Here is a 20,129-nt window from a genome sequence, read left to right as displayed (position 1 = left end):
CTAGGGGACGAGGGCTGAACTAACCTGGCCTTTCTCTCAGGATCCTGTGCCCAGCACTTATGCGGCCTCCAAGTGACACCAAAACACGCAGCCTGGAAAGGTAGTGTGAGAGTGTAGCTTTTTATTGTTACCCAACTCAAGGGAATCTTTAGAATCGTATTCATGAAAAGCAGGCTCTGGGTCGCTCTCCTGACTATTTGAACTAGGAAATGCCTACAGAATCCTGCTCTATTTCTTTTAAACTTTTGGAACCTTTCACCCTTCTCAAAATCAAGTTCAGGAGTTCCAGGGTGTCTCTCCATAAACTTTGGGAGTGGGTGAATTCCATATTTCGTAGTATAATTCCGTCTGTGGAAGTGTGAGAACGGCCAGGTCAGTTTATCCCGAACAGTTCAGGGCGCTGAAGCGCAGGACATGAGATCCCTTGAGAACAGCCAGGTCAGTTCAGCCCCGTCCTCTAGAGGGCGTGGAAGCGCAGGGCATGAGATCCTGCGAGAACGGCCAGGTCAGTTTATCCCGAACAGTTCAGGGCGCTGAAGCGCAGAACATGAGATCCCTTGAGAACAGCCAGGTCAGTTCAGCCCCCGTCCTCTGGAGGACGCAGAAGCGTAGGGCATGAGATTCCGTGAGAAGGGCCAGGTCAGTTCAGCCCGTCCCTTGGAGGGCGAGGAGAGTCCAGTTTTTGTAGTCTCTTACCTTCTAGCAGGGAAGCAGGAGGGGTACTTTAAGTAGATTGCTCCTTAAGGGAATGAGGAACCTCCATTTCATAAACAAATACCCACCTTTGTGCCCCTAAATGTTTCATTATAGAAGGAAGTGCACATTTCTGCTCTTTTGAAGGAGCACTAGGTGAGTGGAGTTAATATGCTCTTTTTTTGGCCACAGGCACTGAAAACTTGTGTTCATTCCAGGATGTTTATCCATGATTGAAATCAGAACCAAAAGGTTAAAGGGTCGTAGGCCTTCTAACCATAGCCATATAATGAGGGAGAGCGCTAAAGAGATCACACCATCAGAAGTGAAATCAGGGAAAAGGAACCCCTCCAAATAAAACCCTATCAGCTGGTAGAAATGTGTTGTTGGCTGCAACAGCGACAACAAATCAGATTATTCTCAGTAATAACCAAAAATCCCGCTCGAGCAGTGCTCAGGACGAAAACACCTCAACGCAGGATGTATGGTAATGGCTCTGGGGGTGGGTAGACTTTTGAACCTTCCCCCTTGTGGATACAATGAGGTACACAGGTTGCATAAGGTAATTCTAGGACATGTATATTTTTAATACTATTGTTGTGTTAAAACATTTGTGGGCTTTCTGTGCCTGATAAAACCAAAGTAATTTTTCTGCGAATGTAATAACATTTTTATTGAAAATTGCGTAATGTCCTTTTTCATACATAACCATAGGTTTGACCAAAAGAATAATTTGCAAGCTGACATTTAGCAAGTTAACATTTCTTAGAATCTGTCGGAGTTCTCCAAAGGAGCAACTAGGGAGAAAATGGCATTTTGGAATTTCTTTGAACTGAAAAATTAATATTTTGCCTTATTATGCCTGCTGAATTATCATTTCACTCACCTCTATTTTATTAGGTCCTTGCAGTTGCCAGGGTAGAAAAAAACACAAAAATAATACTGTTGTTCTTACCTTTGTGACAGGTTCATCTCCTTTGCTACTCGCTGCGACATAGTCACTGCAGCGACACGCCGAGGCTCTGTGACCCCGATAACAGAATCATTGCTGCAGAGAAAAAGAGAAACCATCACTTGAGAACCCAGAGCAGAAGGCACATGAAGACACGAGACTAGAATGTCATGGAGCATACCTAACATCTGAGCTCTATTAAATCATAAACAAAACTAAATGCAAACATCCCACTACTCAATAAAACCAGCACTCAAGACATCTGTGGAGTTACAGTAAACAAAGAGCTTTACCCCGTTTGGAAGAGTCATCGCACTTACTTCGCTTGAAAAAACTGAACCATACTCTGTCCCGATGACCCGGACTAGAATTATGATTTTGAAGTTATTCTGTGTGCAAATTTCGGGCGGGCAGAATTACAGATACAGACCGGAATCTCCACACATCATTTCTTCATTTGAGTCAGACACCTTGGAATAGAGAATAACTGAGCGGCCTCAAATTACTAGATGGAATTCCATACACTAGTCCTGGTTCTAAAGGGGTTCAATCAGACATGTATAACCAGCTCTAAAGCATGCATCACCAGCTCTAAAAGATGCGTCACCAGCTCTGAAGCATGCGTCACCAGCGCTAAAGCATGCGTCACCAGCGCTAAAGCATGCGTCACCAGCGCTAAAGCATGCGTCACCAGCGCTAAAGCATGCGTCACCAGCGCTAAAGCATGCGTCACCAGCGCTAAAGCATGCGTCACCAGCGCTAAAGCATGCGTCACAGCATGCGTCACCAGCGCTAAAGCATGCGTCACCAGCGCTAAAGCATGCGTCACCAGCGCTAAAGCATGCGTCACCAGCGCTAAAGCATGCGTCACCAGCGCTAAAGCATGCGTCACCAGCGCTAAAGCATGCGTCACCAGCGCTAAAGCATGCGTCACCAGCGCTAAAGCATGCGTCACCAGTGCTAAAGCATGCGTAACCATCGCTAAAGCATGTGTCACCATCGCTAAAGCATGCGTCACCATCGTTAAAGCATGCGTCACCAGCGCTAAAGCATGCATTACCAGCTCTAAAGCAAGCGTTACCAGCTCTAAAGCAAGCATCACCAGCTCTACAGCATGCATCTCTAGCTCTAATGCCTGCGTCACATGCTCTACAGCATGCGTCACCTGTGCTAAAGCGTGCGTCACCAGCTCTAAAGCGTGCGTCACCAGCTCTAAAGCGTGCGTCACCAGCTCTAAAGCGTGCGTCACCAGCTCTAAAGCGTGCGTCACCAGCTCTAAAGCGCCATCACCAGATCTAAAGCGTGCGTCACCAGATCTAAAGCGTGCGTCACCAGATCTAAAGTGTGCGTCACCAGATCTAAAGCATGAGTAACCAGTGCTAAAGCCTGCATCACCTTTGTTAAAGCCTGCGCTAAAGCCTGCGTCACCAGCTCTGATGCCTGTGTCACCTGCTCTAAAGCATGCGTCACCAGCTCTAAAGCATGCGTCACCAGCTCTAAAGCATGCGTCACCAGCTCTAAAGCATGCGTCACCAGCTCTAAAGCATGCGTCACCAGCTCTAAAGCATGCGTCACCCGCTCTAAAGCATGCGTCACCCGTTCCAAAGCATGCGTCACCCGTTCCAAAGCATGCGTCACCTGTTCCAAAGCATGCGTCACTTGTTCCAAAGCATGCGTCACCTGTTCCAAAGCATGCGTCACCTGTTCCAAAGCATGCGTCACCTGTTCCAAAGCATGCGTCACCTGTTCCAAAGCATGCGTCACCTGTTCCAAAGCATCCGTCACCTGCTCTAAAGCATGTGTCACCTGCTCTAAAGCATGCACTAGCTCCAAGTAGGTGGTATATGTCTACAGGACATCTCTGAAGGGAGTAGGGAGTAGATCGCCTGGAGAAGGGAGCATTACATGCTCCCCTCATGCTTTGGAGGAGTATCACATAATGCTTGTAATTGGGCCTAAGTAACAAAGGAAGTGGGTCACATGTCCAGCCAAAGGTACTGCCCACAGGTACACACTTCCTGCTTGCTGGATCTCTCCCTTCTCAGGAGCTTGAAGATTAACCTGTCTCGTGCTAGGAATTACTCTGCAAGTGCTGGGATGTGAACTGCTCTTGGTGAAACAGCCAGTACCTGCTGAAGGTTCCACAGAGGACACTGGCTACTTGCCCGCTATGACACAGGACTAAGTGAAGGACCTGTGGTGTACCTCTACCCTGAGTGTTAGAACTCCTGTGTAGGACAAGGTGTTTTCAGGACTTAATCCACGACATGTATGAGGATAAGCAATGGATTGCCTAATATTTCTTACCAGCCATATCCAGCCTCATACAGAAACTGGGGCACCTGCGTGGTTTTGCCGCTACCAGTTTCTCCGCATAACACAAGGACGTGGTGTTCGGTGATGGCTTCCATGACCATGTGCTCTTCAGCAAGGATTGGGAGCTTCAAACGGGCTTCCTAGAGGACAAAAAAAACGTCATTTACATTTTAAAGTTAAAAGGATTGATGAATCAGACCAGGCAACCGTACAGGAAACACATTAGCACAACTAGAACCATATCTGGGTGGGAACTTCAGAAGGACGTTGGAAAGTCTTCCTGACGGCTGGAAGGGCTACGAGAGTGCAGCGACGGCAGAACGTGCATTATGTAAATGCTAAACTCAAAAAACCTCTAGAGACCCCAAGCAAGAGCTACACTGCTCTCTTCTTAACCACATCAGTGTCCAATTACATATACACATCCACAGAGCGGAACACCAAGCAGCAAGGTGGATTCAGGACAGAAAGAAATAGGAATACCAAAGCTTGGGGAAAAATTAAAATGTTGGTCACAGTTTCTACCAACCCACAGAATGATCTTTGTGCCGGCTCAATACAGAGCCCTGTTGGCTAGACGCAACAGTAGGTTAGTAGGGCTGGGACATAAAACTTTAAAAAGAAATTTACATATCTCATGGATGAAGTGTATCCTACTTCTCCCTTTTAAAAATAATGTGTCCACATGATAAATCGCCCCCAAAAAGGAAAAGGGCAAAGTTCTCGTTTCACAGCAAATATTTATTTATTTATTTATTTAAAACATTTATAGAGCGCAACTGTCGCCTAGCAGGCATCCTGGCGCTAGAGTAGCTTACTCTACTAGTAGCTTATATCTAGATGTTTGCATGAAACAAAAAGTCGGAGATACGCAGCAACTCAGCAGGTAAAAATGAGGGTCCGGAACAGAGACAAAAAGTCACTGCCGACCCCATTGCCGGATACTCATGAGGTTCTCCTTGTCAATCACAAGAGTACAACTTGGGAGGATATTAATACCCCGCCTTTAATGCACCTTAGCGAGTGCAGCACATAACTGGTCACCCAAACTTTGGATTCTGTCCAATCAGATTCATTTTAAGGCCTGGCTGAAACATGTCGATCACGACGGATGTGGGAGACCAAAGTCCCACTTATTAAATAACCCCCGTGGGTAAAGGGACCAGAGGACAGTTTTTAATTCACACTCTCACACAATCACAGCACTCTCACTTTTCACAAGAACCCTCTCCGCTGTAAACCAGCATCGTAGCACACTCAGGGCCACCGGGTGGGGCCCGATGATTAAGCATGCCACCAACTAGGTTGGTGGGTGAGGGCTTTCAAAAGAAAACGTTTTTCTTTCCCAGACAAACCACACACTATTTAAATAACAGCTAGTTCTTCTTGATTAGATCTGCATGAAACAAAACACATTTTCGCATGGAAAGAGCAGCCACTCAGAGACTTGTTTCAGAGTCTGTCTTTGCAAAATATAAAGAATAAATATTAACATGAAAAGGCCACAATTCCTATCACGGCAAAAGCGTGATTTTTACTAAGGATGAAGATGTTCCATGATCGCCCAGCTGCAGATTTGACGCTCCAGCTTTTCATGCTCCTTAGGTTCATAAGATTGAACCCAGACAGGATATGAACATGTTTCAGAAGACTGCATGTACATCCCTGAAGCAGATGTATTAACCCTGCAAACCATCGCTACAAAAAGCTGAAGTAGCTCAGGTCTATAAAGAAAAACGTCTGGCAAGCATAAAATAGGCACCTACAGGGACCGACAGGTGTGTCGTTTGAGAACTGAGGGTTACTCTTCTGTGGTGCGAGGGAGAAGGGAAGGTCTTCTAGATCTCCAAGCAGCAGAGAGAGGGGGCTTGTGTCGTTCATTAGCGAGCCTTCATCTGGAAGAGTGGGTCTTATTCTGAAGGCTTCACCTTTAGAATTAGGCTTCTTACAAACTGCATGTCCCGACCAGAGGCCGGAGACACGTGATAAACAATCGAGGAGGTTGAGACAAAGAAAGCCACACATTCCAGGAGGACCTGCTCATGAGCGTTAACGTCATACACTGGAGAGGAGCTTGGACAGGGGAGGGAGAGACATTCACTGCTCAAGAGAGTGGCTACAAGTTTTCATACTTATTCTACAACTGGAGGTTGAGCTCTGAGGCATGAAGGCATCGGAGCAGCAGTGCGGACAAGGTGCTATGCAAATGTGTATAGCGCGTGGCTACCCAAAGGCTTCCCAGATCTGAGGGCGAAGCAACAGAGCTTGTCAAGTGAGCTCTGGCTCCCCTATCGACTGCTGTCCTCCCCAGGTTCTTAGGGACATCTTCTTGGCCTGCCCTGATCCTCCCCTGGCCTTACTCAACAACTCTCTGGCGTCAGGTGTGGTTCCGGATTCCTTTAAACAGGCAGTGGTGACACCAATCCTAAAAAAGATCAATGTCGACCCCACGGTCTTAAGTAATTATAGACCCATTTCCCTTCTCCCCTATCTGGCAAAAATTTTAGAGACTTATGTCACCCGCTGCCTGAGCGACTTCATCTTTCCTGGAGGCCCAACAAGCCGGATTCCGCCCCCTCCATACAACCGAGGGGGTTATTGTGGCTGTCATGGACACCCTCAGGAAGGGCGCCGATAATAACATCCCTCAAGCCCTGGTCCTTTTGGATCTATCGGCGGCTTTTGACACGGTCGATCACGCAATACTGATCGACCGTGTCAGGAACGCCGGTATTCAGGGCATGGCTCTTGAGTGGGTCAGGTCCTTTCTGGATAATCGCTCTCAGGCAGTGCATTGGTCTACCTTTTCGGCTTCCTACTCTCCCTTGTCCTGCGGTGTCCCTCAGGGCTCCGCTTTATCCCCTTTATTATTTAATTTATACATGCAACCTCTTTTTTTTTCCCTTCGTAAGTCCGCCACCACCATCTTCAATTACGCGGACAATTTACAGTTAATTTTTCCCACTGATTCCTGCCTTTCCTCACGTACTACCTTTCAATCCAACATGCTTAAGATCTCTGAGTGGATGTACCATAATCAACTCAAATTAAATCCCACTAAGACTGAGCTTCTTTTGGTGGGAGGAGCAGCCAATCCATGGAATGACAGCTTTTGGCCTCCCTCACTAGGGCTCCCCCCCTGTCCTGTCAACTCTGTGAAGAGCCTTGGCGTGGTCATCTCTAGTGACTTATCCATGGGGCCCCAGATCAGTGCGGTGACGTCATCCTGCTTTTACCAACTACGCAGGATACGAAAAATCTGTAGATTTCTTACCAGAGACGCACTGATCCTTGTCATCATGGCCCTGGTCACGTCGAGAATTGACTACGCCAACACCTTGTATGCCGGTATTCCTGCATACCTCCTTCACAAGATGCAACTTGTGCAAAATCAGGCTGCTCGCCTTATCTATCACCAACCCCGACATCAACATGTCTCGCCGCTACTGCGGAGCCTTCATTGGCTCCCTGTAGCCAAGCGTTGCATCTTCAAACTGGGTTGCACGATTTTTAAAGCCCTAGCTAATCTTGCTCCTATTTTTATCTCTTCTAAATTGAAATGTTATGTCCCTTCTAGAAACCTCCGCTCCTCTGGCCACAATTTGCTAGTCATTCCAAAAACCAAACGGAAAAAACATGGCGGCTCCTGTTTTTCTTTCTGCGCCCCCAAAACCTGGAATGCTTTCCTGCCTGCCATCCGTCACTGCTCCACCTATGGCTCTTTTCGTAAACTGTTAAAAACGTATCTTTTTCAGTCTGCTGTTGAGTAAAACACACGTCCCTGCCTCCCCGCATTTGTCATGAGCGCCATGAAACCGTACGGTGTCCGAGCGCGGTATAAAACCTTTTACCATACCATACCATACCAAGACTTGGCATGGCGGATCACATGTCCCAATTCTGCAGTCACATTGCACACTTCAAGTCCTCACTCACTCACCTGGATCTCAGGAGTTCGGTCTACAGGAATGAAGACTGCCGGAGTGGAGGAGGGCTTGTGTGCGTTGCTCACAATCTTTGATGGCGCTCGCTCTTCGCACACTTGTTTCTGAGTCTGCAGTGGTTCCTTAGGAGGGACTGTTTGCTCCTCAGACTTTACGCTATCACCGCCCCCATTTTCATTGTCCCTTCTGGGTGCCACCTCATCCTCTGCCTTCTCGGAATCATCAGAAGACTCCGTCTCAGACTGCGCACACTCCTCCTCTTCCTCTTCCTCCGCCTCCTCAGACAGCTGCCTCCGCCTCTTGTTGGCTCCACCGATACTGCTGATCCTGCCCTGCCCCGAGGACCCGCTCTCTTCTATTGTCCTAAGAGGAAAAGGAAATGTACCATGAGCAATCGGTCCAGTGAAGCCAGTTTCATGTCCTTAACTCCAGTGAAAGACTGAAGCCCTGAACCTGAGGGGAACACCCTGGAGAAGGGATTCACAAATTCAGAATACAGAGAAGCAAATCCACTCCAGGATGCAGAAGAGGGAACGTCTATTTACAGAGACAAAGAGAGGGGGAGTGGGTACATTTGAGCATGGATCAGTGAACCAACCAATGCACAGAGGGAGGGACATACATCTATGTGCAGAGACGGGGGGCAGGTAATCTTCAGGATGGATCAGTGAAAATATAAATATATATACATTAACTGAAACAATCTAAGGTTAAAATGACGGTATAAGTAGGTGACAATTTCTGTGACAAAGTAATATTTTAAACTAAAAGAAAACCACTGAAATTCACCAGTTATAGTTCTCAATAGTAACTAACCCGTCCCTTAATGTAACTAGAACTCGTTCCCCCGCAATGCACAGTCTTGTCATCAATGATGTCAGTTCAAATGTTGCAGTGATGTTATCACCGAAGTCACTGAACATGTCATGAGTGATGTAATATGGAAGGTAATTCGCTGTGCTGGTGAGGGTGTGAGTTATCATTAACTCAGAAAAATAGAACTTGTGAATTTTTTTTTGTTGAAAACATGGTCACTGACAAGAACATTACTTTAACCTTTCTTTTTTTCAGTGAATATAAAAATGTGAATGTAAAGGAAAATGGTACTTACCAGTATGCATCTGTTCTTGGCATGTGGAGCTGCAGAGTTGTACACTTTTCATAGATCGCCATCGGGTGTTGGGCTCGGATGATTGCATGTTGTTTTTGTCTTCCAAGAAGTCTTGTAGTCACGAGACCGGTGACTCCTCCTTCGGTGCAGAGTGCGCATGGGTTTCGGCTCCATCGTTAGATTGTTTTGCCATTAGGGTTAGAAGGAGTAGTAAGCAATAGAGAAGTGCCCATGCATGATGTATCCAATTAAGATAATACTGGATCGGATAGAGGTATCCGGGGAGGAGGGTGGGCGTGTACAACTCTGCAGCTCTACATGCCAAGAACAGATGCATAATGGTAAGTAGCATTTTCCGTTCGCGGCATATGAGCTCCAGATTGTACACTTTGCATAGACTATACAGCAGTATCTCCTTAGCGGTGGCTACCTCGATCTGTTGCAGTAGTTTGAAAAAGTGTTTTAATACAGCCTGGCCCACACTAGCTTGTTGTTTTGCTTGCACATCTACAAAATAGTGTTTTGTGAAGGTATGTGGCGTGGCCCTAGTTGCTGCTTTGAAGAGGTCATCTAGAGAAATGTTCCCTAAGAATGCCATAGATGCCCCTACTTTGCGTGTGGAATGAGCTCTAGGGGGAATTGTTAATGTGCGCTTAGCTGTAAGGTAGCATATTTGTATACATTTTACAATCCACCTTGCAATTCCTATTTTAGATATAGGATTGCCTTAATGCGGTGGGGAGAAAGCTACGAAAAGTTTGGTTTTCCTAAATGGTTTCGTACTTTCTATGTAATAGAGCAATGCTCTTTTGACATCAAGAGTATGTAGCGCTCTTTCTGCCACTGAGCCGGGTTGAGGGAAGAATACTGGTAATTCAACTGACTGGTTTAGATGGAAGGCAGAAACTACTTTGGGTAGAAAAGTTGGATTTGTTCTAAGAACCACTTTGTTGTGATAAATTTGTAAGAATGCCAGGAGTTCGCTCACTCTTTTGAGAGATGTGATGGTGACTAAAAACGCCACTTTCCAAGTAAGGAATTGTAATTCACACTTGTGTAGAGGTTCAAATGGAGGGCCCATTAGTCTAGTAAGGGCTATATTGAGATTCCACACTGGGGAGGGTGGAGCTCTTGGTGGACAACGAACAAGGAAGTAGACTGTGAGGCGTACACGGAGCCGAACCGGCAGCTGCCAAGTAGCTGTGCTCATCATAAAAACAAACAAAACATCAGAATCAACGCGCGCACCTTGGAAAGCTATTACGACGAAACACCAGAACTAAAAAAATAAACGAAATAGCACACTCAGAAGACACCCCACTTCTTACAAGCGAGAACAGTTAATTAAATTAAGAATAAGCTACGTGGTCCTGAAGAGAACTCCCCTCAACTGAGGAGTTCGAAACGCGTAGACCAGCTTTTCTTTCAGCCATAGGATGTGTTCATAATGTCATAATCTATATGGATTTGCAAAATAATAATTTTCCATGGCTTTGTTGTTGTAAATAACAAATGTTAAATGTATATAGTGTTTTTGTAAAACTAAGAGTTTTGAGATAGGTGTTGGTTGTATGCATGGATGTATGTAAAAGATTGTTCGAAAGAGAGAGAGAGTGAATGCTATTGACTTTTACAGCTTTCTAGGATATACCAAGGTGCACATGTCAATTATGTGTTAAAAACGTTTGAAAATGAAAAAATTATCTTGTTATGAAAAATTGAAATAAAATAAATTAATTAATCTCGGATTGAAAAAGAAATCCATGGTACATATTGTTTCACATCAATACGTTCCCCTAAAAAGAAGAAGATTGAGAATAGAGTGGCAGTACTGGCAGTTGTTTTGTTGTGTTATCGCTGCATGTCTCGGCGTCGAGCTAGACGACCCCGGATAGTCTTTCTTAATTTAAATGAAATGCAGGCTTCACAATTCTCCTCTCGATGTTCTGGGAAGAGGCACAAATTGCAGACAGGATGCAGGTCCGAGTGTGGAAATTTAGCACCACACTGTGGGCATTTTTTAAATGGAGTCCGTTCCATCGACGTCCGTCTATATCGGCGCGGGAAGCCCCAACGGCTCGCGTCGAAGTTCGCAGGCGTCGAAGAGTGATGGAAACTTTCGAGGTGCGTGTCGAAGGCACGCGATCAACACAATACCGTTGGTGAATCTACTTGCGCGTCGAAGAGGTCTGGAAACGGTTCCGAACCGGAGCGCAAAACGTTTCATCCAAACTTGATGGTGGAAAAAAACAATCTAACGATGGAGCCGAAGCCCCTTGCACGCTCTGCACTGAAGGAGGAGTCACCGGTCTAGTGACTACAAGCCTTCTTTGAAGACAAAAACAACATGCAATCATCCGAGCCCAACATCAGATGGCAATCTATGCAAAGTGTACAATCCCAGCTCAAATGCCTCGAACATATATATATATATATATATATATATATATATATATATATATATTTTGGAGAGACATACTGATGTACAGAGCGAGATGAGTAGGGAAATAACACACACAAGAGGTCTGGGTAAAATACAGGAGAGGACAGTGGAGGAACGGATGCACAGGGTGGGGCGTTAAACTCCAGGATGGAAGGGTGGGCATACTGATGTAGAGAGAGAGGATGGGGACAAAGGATAGGATATAGCTGAGGGCATTTCTAAGTGGAACGTGAAACCCCTGACAACCCTACACGTTAGATGTTAACTACATTTAATCGAACTATGACATAGTTGATATGGTGAAGCAGACAGTGACCGATGAATGAAAGGAAGAGTGAAGTGAGACAACCTGGACTGAACAACTGTTTATCCTTGATTTGGACACTGTTGGCATCCTGTCCGTAATGGGTTAAATGCACAGTGAGGAGTAGCATCAAGGAAGATGCACCAAGATGCTGGACGTGGGAGTGATTGAATTTTCCAGTAGTTCATGTACAAAAAGGCATCACCTCAAGGGGGTCTCAACGTAATCACAAAGACTGACGCTTTCCAATACCACATTCCGGTGAACACCTGGAATGGTTATGGGTTGCCGAGTACCTAGGATCTTTTGATGTGACTTCACGGTACTGGCAGGTGGCCTTGAGTGTTCTGAAGGTCCAGACCACCTTCCAGAGGCTTCTTAACCACGTACTGGCTGCTACAGGGGACGTCAGAGCCTTACGCCAGGGACACATCAGCAGCTAAAGCTGGAAGGATCACCTGGCGCATGCCTCAAGAAGTGCTACAGCTCTCCAGGGAACATGCCTGACTAACACAGCTAGTGTTGGTCTACTGGTATGAGATGCCAGCAAGTTAATTTAAGAATTCAATTTGGGAGCAACTTCTGCCCCCACAGAAATGAGACACAATGGATCGGTCTATTGGAGACGGGAAAGGGGAAAATGGAGGGGAGGGGACCAGTTCATTCTTTACCGCCTCACTGGACCTAAAAACCACCAAACATCTGTCCTCCTTGCTTTATGCCAAGCATCTCAATCAATCAATCAATCAAGTAACTCAATCAGTCAGTCAGTCAGTCAGAGAGTCAGTCTATTAATCAGTCCGCATTTCTAAACGCCACCACTGTCACCCCTAGTGGTATCTGGGCACGGAGGGCAGCGTGTCTCCATTGAAAAGCCACATCTTGAGTTTCTTTCTGAAGTCCACCAGTGAGGGGGCTGTTCCGAGGAGAGTAGCAAGTGGTTCCAGGTCTTGGCGGCGATGTAGGAGAAAGAGCGGCCTCCGCTGTGGCAGACGTGGAGGTGTGTATGAGGGCGCGTGAGGCGCAGCGTAGATGTCTTGATGGCAGATGGAATTTCAGTCGATGGTTGATGTAGGAAGGTCTTTGGTTGTGAAGGGCTGGGTAGGCATGAGGGAGGATCTTGAAGTGGCATCTCTTCTGGATGGGGAGCCAGTGGAGATTTCTGAGGTGAGGGGTGATGTGAATCCGTCTGGGGGGTCCAGGATAAGTCTTGCCACAGTGTTCTGTATGGCCTGGGGTCTGCTGAGGAGCTGGGTTGGGATTGCGGCGTAGAGAGTGTTGATGTAGTCGAGGTGGCTGGTGACAAGGGCCTGAGTGACGGTATTTCTGGTGTTGATTAGGATCTGGAAATTTTGGAGAGCATGCGAAGGATGTAGAAGCAGGATGAGGTGACTTGTCCTTTAATGGTTAGTTGGCTGTCGAGGATGATGCCAAGGTTGCGAGCATGGTCGGTCGATGTGGGCGGAGGTTCTAGTTCTGCAGGCCACCAGCTGTGGTCCCATGCGGAGGGAGGTGTTCTTCCCAAAGATCAATACCTCAGTTTTGTCAGAGTTGAGTTTGAGGCAGTTGTCTCATTTATTTGGCTACGTTGGACATGGAGATGTGGAAGTTGTAATTTGGCGTTGGAAGGGTCCTCGATGAGCGAGAGGATTACTTCATTGTCGTCTGCATAGGAGATTATGTTGAGTAGCTGGGATCTGACGACGTCTGCAAGAGGGTCATGGTATTGTTGAAAAGGATGGGGCTGAGGGATGATCCTTGTGGTACGCCGCATAGGATGGCCTTGGATGCGGAGGTAAAGGAAGGCAGTCGGGTGCTCTGTGTTCATCCTAGAAGGAGAAAAGTGATCCACTTGACGGCATTTGACTGTATGTCGACGATGTAGAGTCTGTCGATGAGGGTGTAGTGGGAGACCGTGCTGAACGCAGCAGAGAGTTCGAGGAGGATCAGGGCCACAGTTTCTCCACAGTCGAGGAGAGTTCTGATGGCGGCAATCAGCACGGTCTCAGTGCTGTCGTTGGCATGGAATCTGTTGCATATATACTGTTTTGCATCTATCTTCCACGTGCACTCTGTGCTCGTGGAAGATAGTGTTCTCTTTGAGAATTGTTATATTTTGCATGGGGAGTTGGATCACGGGGAGAATGTTGATCATTAACTGATAAGCTCTGACTTGAGAAGCTGCATTAAATCTCTTCTCTTACAAACACATTGTTATTGTGTTTTATTTAACGGATTTGACTTCCCTACATTGGCGACGAGGGATATGATCCTGCACACAAGGAGAATAATCACGTGAGATTATTTTATTTCATTTTTGTTCTTGACCGCAGTCATCGAGCGGTGGCATCATACAGTTGGCAATTTATTCGACCTCGTAAATCGAGCAGTGGTGTATGGTTTTCTATTATTTCAACCGTGTTTGTTCAACTGCATTTTGTATTTCCCTTCCGGAGTTGGGATTACATTTTTTTTTTTTATTTGAGCCCCGATTGCTCCTGCGGCAGTTTACAGTTGCGCTTTACAGTTGTGCATTTGATAGCACCTTCGGCTGTTTCTGTGTACTCATGAACTGATTCCTTTTCCCGACACCCTGTGTATCCCATTTGTGTATTATTGAAATCACATTGTTGGAGCATTGCAGACATGGATCAACGGCATCTTTGAGAATCTTCTTCACGAACGCTCACGTAGTTGCCTAGCTGCGTCTTCTTTCTGTGTCCTGGATTGACACGCTAAGGATTGTGGGAAGGAGATGCATTGTAGGTCCTACCTCATTACGCTGTGCACATCGGCGACCATTTTGGTTTGAGCGTTTCCTTGGTAACGTGTCATCGTCTCATCTGTTAAGTTACAGCGATGCTCGTACTACTGTACACATGAAAAGGGTTTTGGCATTCTTATTGCCACATCTACAACAACAATACGGATGATTCGACTTTACACATGGTTTTTGAAATATTAATTCATTTCTTTTATGCTTTGCGAGAAAGCTACATGAACTTTCTGATTAGTTTGTTATTTCAATTTTTGTAATACATCACAATTATTTTTTCTTGGTATAATGTCTGGTATATTACCTCCTCCCTCCTTTTTAACAGCTTCTGGCGAACCTCGCATGTCTTGGGAAGTTTGGGAACCCATGTTTTTAGCCTAAGTGGAGGTCATGAAAGGTGAGGATTGTGAAACAGAGAGGAAACTTTCTCTTTTGAAACACTGTTTGGGTGGTTTTGGACTTAAAGAATTGAAAACTTCTTGCTTTAATTAACCCGGGTAGAATTAATGTGTATCAGTGTGCATCTACCCAACTTAACATTCGTTTTGGAAAAAAGAAAAATGTTGTGATGGAAAGGTTTATTTTCTACTCTCGTAAACAGCGTGACGAGGAATCCATTGAAGATTATGTATCTTCTCTAAGATAACTCACAGCTACTTGCACATTTGAACATATCTCTTATGACCAGGTGTTAAGAGACCAGATTTTGATGCGTACGAACAGTAAAAAGGTTCAAGAGAAACTATGGTCTACTCCTGACTTATCCTTGAATGCCGCAATTGATATTGCTAAGTCAATTGAGCATTCAAAAAAGTTTGTTAAGGAGATTAGGGGTAAGGATAAAAGTGATGTTTTTAATCTAAATAGGAACTGAAAGAACAGAACAAACAAAAGATGATTTCCAGTCAAAGGAGTAACACTTCCAACAAATATGATATTAATCATAAGAGTATGAATCAGTATAGTGAGAAACGCAGTCATACACTGTTGTGTTTTAGATGTGGTAGTAATTCACACTTAGCCAATCACAAGAATTGTCCAGGCATTGATAAAGTTTGTGCTAAATGTAATAGAAAAGGGCATTTTACTAAATTCTGTAAATCACCACCCAAAAGAGTTAATTACATGCATTATTCAAGTGACGATCTCAGTACAGGTAATGATGAGAATGACATCAACACTGTTATTAACGTATGTTGTGTTGATGGCGTTTCCAAATTTCCATCTTGTATCGTCAAAGTAGATGGTATCGAGTTAGACTTCTTTGTTGATTCTTGTGCTTGGTTTACTATTATTTCCCGCAAGATCTTGGAGGATAATTGGCCTGGGAGGTGTTTAATATTACCGGATGTATCCCCTGGTGGGTATACAGGCCATAAAATTGATTTAGTGGGATATTTTTCAGTTGAGTTAGAATTTGGCAAAAACCATGCATCAAGCAAAGTTTATGTGACAAAAAGTGGGAAGTCACTACTTGGATGGCCACAACAATTTGATTTAGGAGTTAAGCTTGACCCTAGGGCAAATCCTCCTGTATTTGCTATTGAACTATCAACGCAAAATAGTGATGTTTTGGTTGAGAAGCTAAGAAGAGAATTTCCTGAAGTATTCAGTGGGAAATTGGGCAAGTATCTTGGGTTTGAGCGCACTATCAAGCTACACGAAGATTCTGTTCCCATACGACAGAGTAAGAAATGTTCCAATTTCTTATCGTGGTAAATTAAAGGATATGTTGAAAAATCTATGTAATGATGGCATAATAGAGCCTATTGAATCCTCACCGTGGGTTTCTCCGATTGTGATTTCGTTGAAACCTTCTGGTGAGCTAAGATTGTGTGCTGATTTACGCAGTTTGAATCGCTCTATTTGGGTGGATGCTCATCCCTTACCTAATTTACATGAGATGGTTTCCAATTTAGCGGATGCAAAAGTTTTTTCTTGCATTGACTTGACTAGTGCGTACCACCAAGTGGTATTGTCGGAAGAATCTAAAAATATGACTGCTTTTATCACTCCTGGGGGTCTCTACAGGTATTACCGCATGCCTTTTGGTCTTGCGAGTGCAGCCTCTGTCTTTCAGAGATTAATGAAGGATACCTTGGACGGGTTGGACGGGGCTGTCGCTTTCCAAGATGACATCTTGGTATATGGGAAATGTGAGGAGGATCATGATCGCAATTTATACTGTGTTATTGCTGCATTAGCCAAGAAGGGTCTCACTCTTAGGTTAGATAAATGCAACATCAAGGCGAAGGAAGTGGAGTATCAGTGGGAACGGTATTAGGCCTAAAGGAAAGCATGTTAAAAGCATTGTGAATGCGCCTTTTCCATCATCTAAGGAACAATTAGTGGCGTTTTTGGGGTTAACTGAGTTTTATGCTAAATTCATTCATAACTACTCAGTCAAGGTTGATCCTTTTAGATGCTTACTTAAGAAGAATGCTGTTTTTAAATGGTCTGGAGAGATGTCGGTTGCATTTAATGTGCTGAAGGAGTTCATTGTTAATGCTCCGTGCTTAAAACCTTTCATCCCTGGGAAGAAATGCATTGTGATGGTGGATGCAAGCAATTTAGGACTGGGTGGAGTTCTTTTACAGAGGGACGATCATAATGAATGGATAGTGGCTTATGCATCTAGGGCGTTGAGGGAAGCTGAAAAAAACTATTCTGTGATCGAGAGGGAATTACTAGCTTGTGTGTGGGGGGGCGAGCATTTTAGAAGTTTCCTATGGGGAACTGAGTTCGTAATTAAAATGGACCATAAGCCCCTGGTGTTTCTGATGTCCCCAGGTGGTGGTAGGTCTATGTCGGCGCGGTTGGCAAGCCTTTCCTCAAGATTACAATCCTTTCGATTCAGTATTGAGTATGTCCAGGGTAAGGCAAATATCCACACTGATTGCATGTCCAGGTTGCCCATAGTTGAAGAAGGTGTGTTTCAGGAAGATGATTGAGAGGTAGCGTTTAAAGTTCGGGATATGAACTTGATTGGTAGTGATAAGCATGTTTTGAAGGAAGAAATATGGATTTCTGAGAAGGAGAAAGATATTGTGATAAGTGAAGTAAAGAAGTTCATTGTTCAAGGTTGGCCTGAGACAAGGAAATTGTCTGGGGAGTTAATGAGCTTCGCTAGGGGTTAATGGTGAGTTAGCTATTGAAAATGGCATTGTTCTAAGGGAAGATAAAATAATTCCTCCTTTTAATCTGAGGCGCACCATCATGGAGATTGGCCACGAGGGACATTTGGGTATCTCTTTAACGTGAAGGCGCATTAAGGAAATGTTTTGGTGGCCGGGGATTGACTCCTCTATTGAACAATTTGTACGACTTTGTGGTAGTTGTGCAAACAGTGACAAGTCTGCCTTTCCTCCGCGTACTGAATCCATTCCTGTGGAATTTCCAGACGGGCCATGGAGGAAGATGGGCATTGATATTGTCGGACCATTTCATGTGTTGCCTAAGGAAGAGAGCTTTGGTATTGTTTTGATCGATTACTTTTCTAAATAGCCGGAAATAAAAATGGTCAGAGAGGTCACATCTCAGAGAATTATTGAGTTTTTAGATAGCGTTTTTTGCAGAGAGGGTATTCCGCAAGTAATCCTCACAGACAATGGTACGCAATTTATTAGTAAGGACATGGAGTTTTTTTTCAATAAGTGTGGAATAACTCACAAGAGAATTGCTGTTTTCCATCCTGAAGCAAATGGACAGGTGGAACGCTTTAATCGGGTGGTGAAAGAGGCTATTCAGCTTTCTATTAAGAGTGGTCTGAATTGGAAGAATGCTTTAAGGTTCCATGCTCCTGTCTTACAGGACTTCTCCTAATTCGGTTACTTTAGTCAGCCCGTTTGAACTTTTGAGGGGGAGGAAGCCTAGTACTACTTTGGTTCCATGGTGGTTAAAAGGGAAAGTTTCAAGTGGTAAATTGAACAACATTGATTATGATGTGGTAAAGGAAAGAGTTGAGAGGTACAAAGGTAAAATGAAAGTGAACATGGACAACAAAAGAGGCCATTCGAGCAAGCAAAAAGTGGTCATTGGTGATTTTGTTCGAGTAAAAAGAAACACCAATGTCTCTAAAGGATCTCAATGTTGGTCGGATCCTAAGGAGGTTATTGAGGTCTTTAATAATGCGGTCAGAATAGAAGGGGGAAGTGTGTGGAATTTCAATAGGATTTCATTGTATAAAGGATTTGATTGTTCTGTCAAAACTGCAAGAGAATCTGAGTTGGGGGAAAATGTACGACCTTGTGCCCCTCCTAGGTCTAATCCAGGTTGTTCGAAAGAAAATGTGGAAAATCAAAGGGAGAAAAGGGAACCTCATGTGCCGGGTAGGTTCAAAGATTTTGTTATGGCTATAGAGAAGTAAAAAAAAAAAAAAAAGGGGGGGGGAGATGTGTTGCATATATACGGTTTTGCATCTATCTTCCGCGTGCACTCTGTGCTCGTGGAAGATAGTGTTCTCTTTGAGAATTGTTATATTTTGCATGGGGAGTTGGATCATGGGGAGAATGTTGATCATTAACTGATAAGCTCTGACTTGAGAAGCTGCATTAAATCTCTTCTCTTACAAACACATTGTGTTTGTGTTTTATTTAACGGATTTGACTTCCCTACAGAATCCAGATTGTGAGGTGTGGAGGAGGTGGCTGTGTTCCAGGTATTTGGGGAGCTGTTAGATGAGGACTTTCCTCGAGTATTTAGGCTGGCCAGGGGAGCAGGGAGATTGGTCGATAGTTTTTGAGGTCACTGGGGGTCAGCCGAGGGTTTCTTTACTTGGGGTCCAACCTCCACCTGTTTCCTTCTATCCGGGAATGGTGCTGTGGTGATGGAGGTGTTGAGGATGCTAGTGAGTTCCGTGTTGATTGGGTTGGTTCTGAGGTTGAAGGGTTGGTGGCGGCAGGGGTCGGTGGGCGCCCCGGAGTGGATCGAAGATATGTTGGCTGCGGTGGTCTGAGCGGTGAGTCGAGATCAGGTGGTGAGTGTTTGGCTGGTGGGTGGGTTGAGGAGGCTGAGAGAGGTGGGATGGGGGTCGAAGTTGTATTAGATAGTGATGATTTTGCTGTGGAAGTAGTCCGAGAGGAGGTCGTAGAGTTCTTAAGAGGGGTGGATGGTGTTCTCTGTGGCTGTCGGGTTGGAGAACTCCTTGATTATTTTGAAGAGCTCCTTCATGTGGTTGGCAGCGGTATCGATGCGGGTAGTGATGGCTGCTCTCTTGGCTTGCTTGAACCGCCGGTGGTAGCTGCGGAGAGCTGCTTTAGGAGCAGCTCTGTCAGAGGGGTTTTGGGTAGTGCACCATCTCTTCTCCAGTAGGTAGCAGATGCGTTTGGAGTTTGAGCTGTGGGGTGCACCAGCTAGCATGTTTTGAGGTTCTGTTTGTTTTTGCAGGTTTCAACAGGGCTGCTCTGTTGGCGCATTTGGTGATTCAGGCGGAGAAGTACTGGATTGCCTGGTGAAGGTCTGCTGACGTTTCGGATTGTGTGATATATAGGGCCTGTGTCCACTGAGTCTAGGTAACTTTGTCCCATCTGCGGTGGGCAGGCAGTGGTGCTTGGCGGCAGTGTGCTGGGGGTCGAAGATGGCGTCGAAGATG

The 20,129-nt window shown here is 45.1% G+C and overlaps 1 protein-coding gene across 1 annotated transcript in view; it reads right to left on the bottom strand.

Annotated features, from left to right (window-relative positions):
- Positions 1–20,129, bottom strand: part of DHX37 (DEAH-box helicase 37) — a 308,890-nt gene that overhangs the window by 209,500 nt on the left and 79,261 nt on the right. Inside the window, exons 5-7 of the mRNA XM_086942683.1 lie at positions 7,902–8,268; positions 3,953–4,101; positions 1,649–1,741 (exon numbers count right to left, since the gene is read on the bottom strand). Coding sequence (XP_086798809.1) covers positions 1,649–1,741; positions 3,953–4,101; positions 7,902–8,268 — 609 coding nt within the window. The remainder of the gene's footprint in view (positions 1–1,648; positions 1,742–3,952; positions 4,102–7,901; positions 8,269–20,129) is intronic.

This window comes from Lissotriton vulgaris, chromosome 11, assembly GCF_964263255.1.
Source record: "Lissotriton vulgaris chromosome 11, aLisVul1.2, whole genome shotgun sequence".
Classification (NCBI taxonomy): Eukaryota; Metazoa; Chordata; class Amphibia; order Caudata; family Salamandridae; genus Lissotriton; species Lissotriton vulgaris.
This window is presented reverse-complemented; position numbering and strand designations above follow the sequence as displayed.